At 57.4% G+C, this 5,620-nt stretch overlaps 1 protein-coding gene across 1 annotated transcript; it reads left to right on the top strand.

Moving 5' to 3' along the window:
* Positions 1 to 229: 229 nt before the first annotated feature.
* On the top strand, positions 230 to 1,501 carry BZA05DRAFT_344217 (FAD-linked oxidoreductase-like protein; the record flags this gene model as incomplete). Its single annotated transcript, XM_051481114.1, has 2 exons — positions 230 to 460; positions 536 to 1,501. 2 exons carry the CDS (start codon positions 230 to 232, stop codon positions 1,499 to 1,501), a joined length of 1,197 nt encoding a protein of 398 aa, XP_051335255.1.
* Positions 1,502 to 5,620: the final 4,119 nt, after the last annotated feature.

The following is a 5,620-nucleotide window of genomic DNA, read 5'->3' as shown; positions in this document are numbered from 1 at the left end:
CTGAGGTATAACAGCACACGATTGGAAATAGAGATATACTGGACGAGATTACATACCACGAGTACCTACCACGAGTACCTACCTGCGAGCTTCCATACCTACCCTGGCTACGATGGCAACAGCACACGCCCTCTGGCACACCGCCCGCCGTCTCGCCGTCCCGTCTCGAGTGTGCATACCCGCACCGCTACTGTGCTCTCCGTCTAGATTCCAATCAACCGTCTCCTCCATGCACTCGCACTCGCTCCCCACAGCAGCGACTCCACCGCCACCGCCCACCTCGCGCGATACCGGCCCACTCGCACGCCTACCGACCGCCTCGCTGGTGCGCTCCCTGCTGCTGCACACGATTACCAGCTCGCCCACGCTCCTCGCGCTCGGCACGAAGGTCATGCTCGCCACCGCAGACAATATCGACCGCATTCCGCCGCTGAAGTGGGTGGTTGATAAGACGTTCTACGTATTTCCCCCCTCCCCCCCACTATCCCAGCGAGTGAGTGAGTGAGTGAATAAGTACTGAACCCCCGTCCTACAGGCCCACTTCTGCGCCGGCTCCACCCCAACAGAGATAAGCCGCACTGTCTCCTCGCTACGGTCGCTAGGCTACAGCGGGTTAATCCTCGCGTACGCCCGCGAGGTCTCCTCACCCTCCTCCCCCTCGCCCACCAGCACCTCCGCCGACATAGCCTCCTGGCTTTCGGGCACGCTCACCACCATATCCCTCAGCACGCCCGGGGACTTCGTAGCCCTAAAATTCAGCGGCGCCGGGCCATCGATCCTGCCACTACTCTCCTCCTCCCAACCATGCACGACCATCCCCGCGCTCGCAACAGCTCTAGATACCATCTGCGCCGCCGCGCGCGCGCGCGGCATCGCGCTGCTGATCGACGCGGAGCACGCGGCGCTGCAGCGCGGCGTCGACGCGTGGGCGGTGGGGATGATGCGGCGGTACAACACCTCCCCCACCGGTGCTGCCGTGGTGTTCAATACCTACCAGATGTACCTGCGGCGGGCGCCGGGAGTGCTAGCTGCGCATGTGGCGCTGGCGGAGCGGGAGGGGTGGCGGCTCGGTGTTAAACTCGTGCGCGGCGCGTATTTGGGTAGTGATCCGCGCGCGGGGATGTGGGGCACAAAGGCGGAGACGGATCATGCGTATGATGCGGCGCTGGAGCAGCTGATGAGGAAGGGTGTGGATACCGTGGTGGCGTCGCATAATCGCCGCAGTGTCGAGTGCGCGCTCAAGTTGCGGGCTGACGTCGACGCACAGGGGAAGGGAGGGAGGGGATTGCTGGTCTTCGCCCAGCTCATGGGGATGGCGGATGAGCTCAGCTTGAGCCTGGTCGGCAGAGCACCGGTGCTGAAGTATGCCGTCTGGGGGACTACCGGCGAGTGCGTTAAGTATTTGCTGAGGAGGGCCGAGGAGAATAAGGACGCTGTTGGCAGGAGTGGGGAGAATTACAAGGCTGTGGTGGGGGAGTTGAGGAGGAGGGTTGGGTTCTAGGCTGGCTGGGGGGATGGGGGGATGGGGGGATGGGGGGATGTGGGATTCACTGATACACCTCGGCGGGCGTTGGTTTTTGTTTTATAGGCGGGCAGGCGGGCAGGCGGGATTCACTCATACACCTCGGCGGGAGTTTTGTTTTTGTTTTTGTTTTTTGTCTGTACACTTGGGGGATTCACTCATACACCTCGGCGGAGTTTGGACTTTGTTTTGACTTTTTGATTGTAGTGTTGTATTGATTGGCGGCGGGGCGGCGGGGCGGCAGGCATGATTCACTCATACACCTCGGCGGGCGTTGATCTCTGTCTCTGTTTTTTTTTTGCTTGTACACTTTGAGGATTCACTGATACACCTCGGCGGAGTTTGGATTCTTTGTTTTTGATTGTAGTATTGTAGTATTGTACTGTATATCATATCGAATATAGGTGGCTCGAATATACGTAGCACAAATACCAGAAATATCTCTCATGTACTGTGCAGTGTGAACTTCCAGTACCTCTGGCTGTCTCTGATTCTGCAGAGTGTCTAGAAGAGCCGGAAAAGGGATATGCGGAGAGGGCACTCCGGGAGGAGCGGATTGATGTACGCCGTGGGCCCGTGATAATCGAGCTCGTGATGTACTATCGGCTGACGGCTGCCTTCCACCACCCGGTTGATCTAACACTTAGAGGTAGGTGTACACGGGCCGATATATGCCGGTTGGTCTAACACTTGGAGGTCTAGTCGGCCCGTATACACCTACCTCTAAGTGTTAGACCAAACATACACGACGATACTATACACTCTATGTTTATTACTGCGGAGGTGGTGCGGGAGGTTGTGCGTGCCTGTGTCGTAGACTCTATATAGACTGTAGAGGTCTAACACTTAGAGGTAGGTGGATACGGCCCGGGATTTCGGAGCCTGCCGGTCGGGATTTCGGAGCCTGCCGGTCGGGACTCGGCAGTTAACCTGTGAAGCGGCAGCGGCCGAGGCGATGCGACGGTGACTTCTTTTGCATTGATTCAAAGCAACCGTGTCTATGGTGAAGGTGAGAGCGGGGGGTTGCAGTGGGGGTTGCTGCAATGGATGACCAGGATCTGTAATTACCAGCACCCGGGAGACAACTTCAAAGCGAGTGCAAGATAGTGAGTGAATCTACGAGGCGGTTCATGGGGTATAACCTGCCCACTTCTCACACATTTCAATTTTGAATTGCGATTGCGAAGAGGGTTATCCCCAGCGGAGTCGCAAACGTAGACTTAGGGCTCGCCTGCCGTGGTGGTCCGTGTGTTCTGGCGTAGATTTTGTTATAAATTCAACCTCTTCGTCCTCCACTTCTTCTCTTCTTCTCTTCACTTTCTCTCTTCACTTCTAATATCACAAATATCCAAGATCACTTGGTCATTCTCGAGTGTAAGATAATCCCAATCTCCTTCATCGTGTTTATAGTACTGACTTGCAATAGTCCCGCACTTTGCTTTCGATTCGAAAAGAGCTTGGTCTCAAGGGATCGTGTGTAGGATAACACCTCCTCCTTCAGTGTGGCTACTAACATGCAAAAGATTTGTGTCGCGGGGGCAAGGAATTCTGGTGCGGGAATCTGGTGCGGGCGCCGGTTCATGCCAACATGAAGACCACCAAGGCTGCGTAAGTGATTACTCCCGTCTTCTCTGCTCATAGCCTAGTCATAGATACTAATATTATTTTCTTCAGAAGCCATTCCACTGACATTGTGGAGCTCCGCCTACCCCTAGGCAATGTTTGCCGCTCCTGCCGGTGCGGCAACCAAGCAGCACCGACTGCAGGGGACATCACGAAAACCGGAGAAGACACCATCAAGTCTCCCGTCGACACCATCAAGGATCGTGTCGACAACATCAAGCATACCGTCGGCGACACCATCGCCGTCGCGGTTACCGTCAACAATACATTGTTGTCCGCGATGAGGCCCCTTTTCGATAGGGAGGTTTTCTGGGGTTTCTTTCAACCCGTTGCCGGTGGGAGTTTGTTTTTTTGACACCCCACCGGCCACTGCACCGCAGTGTGCAGCTGCTAAAAGGAGATTCGTCTCCAACACGTAAGTGATTCCTACCACCATCGCTACTTATGGCCAAGCCATACTGATATTCTTTTCTTCAGAATGGAAGCGTCGAATATCATGTGGCTGCCTACTACATTCTCCACAAGCAATTTTTGCTGTGTGCGCCAAAGGCTATGAAAAAGCCGCCTACCTTGTTGCGTTCCGGAGAGACCTCCGAACACCATACCGGAGCAGTTCGCAGCCACAGTCGCTTGTGGCGGCGCCGATGCCGAACCCGAAGCTCCCATGGGCTGCTGCTCGCAGAGACCTGCGAAAAGCCCAACACACCACGTGTTGGCGGCAAGTTGAACGCCAGGAGAACGGCACTGCCACCTTGGCTGCTCTTCGGGGGGCCAGCAACTAATGTTGCCGGCCCGTTGAGGCTAGTCGAAGTCACAGATTCCGACCAGGGCGTCGACAAATGTTGCCGGCCGCTTGAAGATGGCGGTGCAGCTGACGCTGGTTCCACCGACTGCTGCTCGGAGAGACCTCCGAGCAGCCAAGCAGCCGCGCAGCCGCGCAACGTTGTTGCCGGCGCGTGGAAGGTCGCGGGGTGCGGTGGCACAAAGGTGGAGAAGTCATTGCCTCTGTCGGTGGTACTCGAAAGAGGGGAAGCATGGATGCGGAACCAAAGGCTACCTCCAAACCACTGTCTCCGGACGACGCCGTATCCGTCTCGTCTAGCAATTCAGCAGACCGCTTCGAAGGAACCAATCTTGTCGCTGGGCCCGCCCATGACACCGTTCGTTTGGCTAGCACCGTTATCAAGCGGAATCGCTACTCTTATTCTTTCTTCAGCAGCAAGTCAACCAACTTACTGTGTTGCCGGCTCGTCGTTGGCGGCCGTTGAAGGCGGCGGCGACGCCGCCTTTGACTCCTGCTCGGGGAGACCTCCGAGCAGGCCGACAACACATGTTGCCGGCCCGCTACTTCGAGTGCTTCTCCGAGTGACCCCGAGCAGCCCGGTAACCGATGTTGCTGGACCTCGACTACTGCTCGGAGAGACCTCTCAAGCCAAGCAACCCATGTTGCTGGCCCGTTGGAGGTGTCGGCGACGCCACCTTTGGTTGCTGTTAGGGGAGGCTGCAGCAGCAAGTCGACCAGCTAGCTGTGTTGCCGGGCCTGGTGTCGGAGAGATGAGGAGCGCGAACATGTGGGTTTGCGAGATGTGCACCAACGACAAGAACCGCACCGCACCGTGTCGGTGAGGATGTGGACCAGTCGGTGCACCGGCTGCTGGTGGCTGCCAAACAGATGTTGCCGGCCCGTTGAGAGTGGCGGTGACGCCACACCCCGACAACCGATGTTGCCGGCTCGTTGAAGGCGGCGGCGACGCCGCCTTTGACTACTACCGACACCGACTCATCCGACCTCTCCCACTGCCTCACTAAGACGGACGGCTTCGACCTATAGCCTGGTCAATTCTCAAGAGTCGGCTCACCTTCCACGCGACGTGGCTTTCTACTTAAATTACCACAACCAATTTCCGCCAGAGACCGCCAACTCGACGAGGAGTGTTTCATCAACCGATCCCTTGATGCATCTCTCCGGAAACACATCAGCCTGCCTGGCGCAGATGGCCGAACTTCTTATCGATCAGCATAAGCGCCGGCGCGACGCGCAGATCGCGAACCGCCCACCCCACCTCGCCACCTTTGACTGCGATTCGGAGTTATCTCCGAGCAGCCCGGCAACATGTTGCCGGCCCAATGAAGGTGGCGGGGACGTCACCCGTGACTGCTGCTCGGAGAGACCTCCGAGCAGCTCGAGCAAGATTTTGCCGGCCCGTTGGGGGTGGCGGCGACGCCACTCTTAACTGCTGCTCGGAGAGATCTCCCAGCAGCTCCCCAACAGATGTTGCCGGCCGGACCGGCAGGGTTTACTCGACCAAAGTGCACCCTGATCTCAGGGTGCGCCGCGACCTGGCGGTTCGCGGCTACTGGTAGCCGCGAACCATGATGTTAGGAGGGCAGAAATTGGAATAATTTGCCTCGACGAGTTCGACAAGATTGCCAAACCTACGACGGCTGGCCGTCTTCCGGTCTTCCAAACATCCC

Source organism: Tricharina praecox (assembly GCF_024521635.1).
Source record: "Tricharina praecox strain CBS 144465 chromosome Unknown BZA05scaffold_37, whole genome shotgun sequence".
In the NCBI taxonomy this organism is placed as follows: Eukaryota; Fungi; Ascomycota; class Pezizomycetes; order Pezizales; family Pyronemataceae; genus Tricharina; species Tricharina praecox.
Note: the sequence above shows the minus strand (reverse complement) of the source record. Positions and strands in the feature narration are given on the sequence as shown.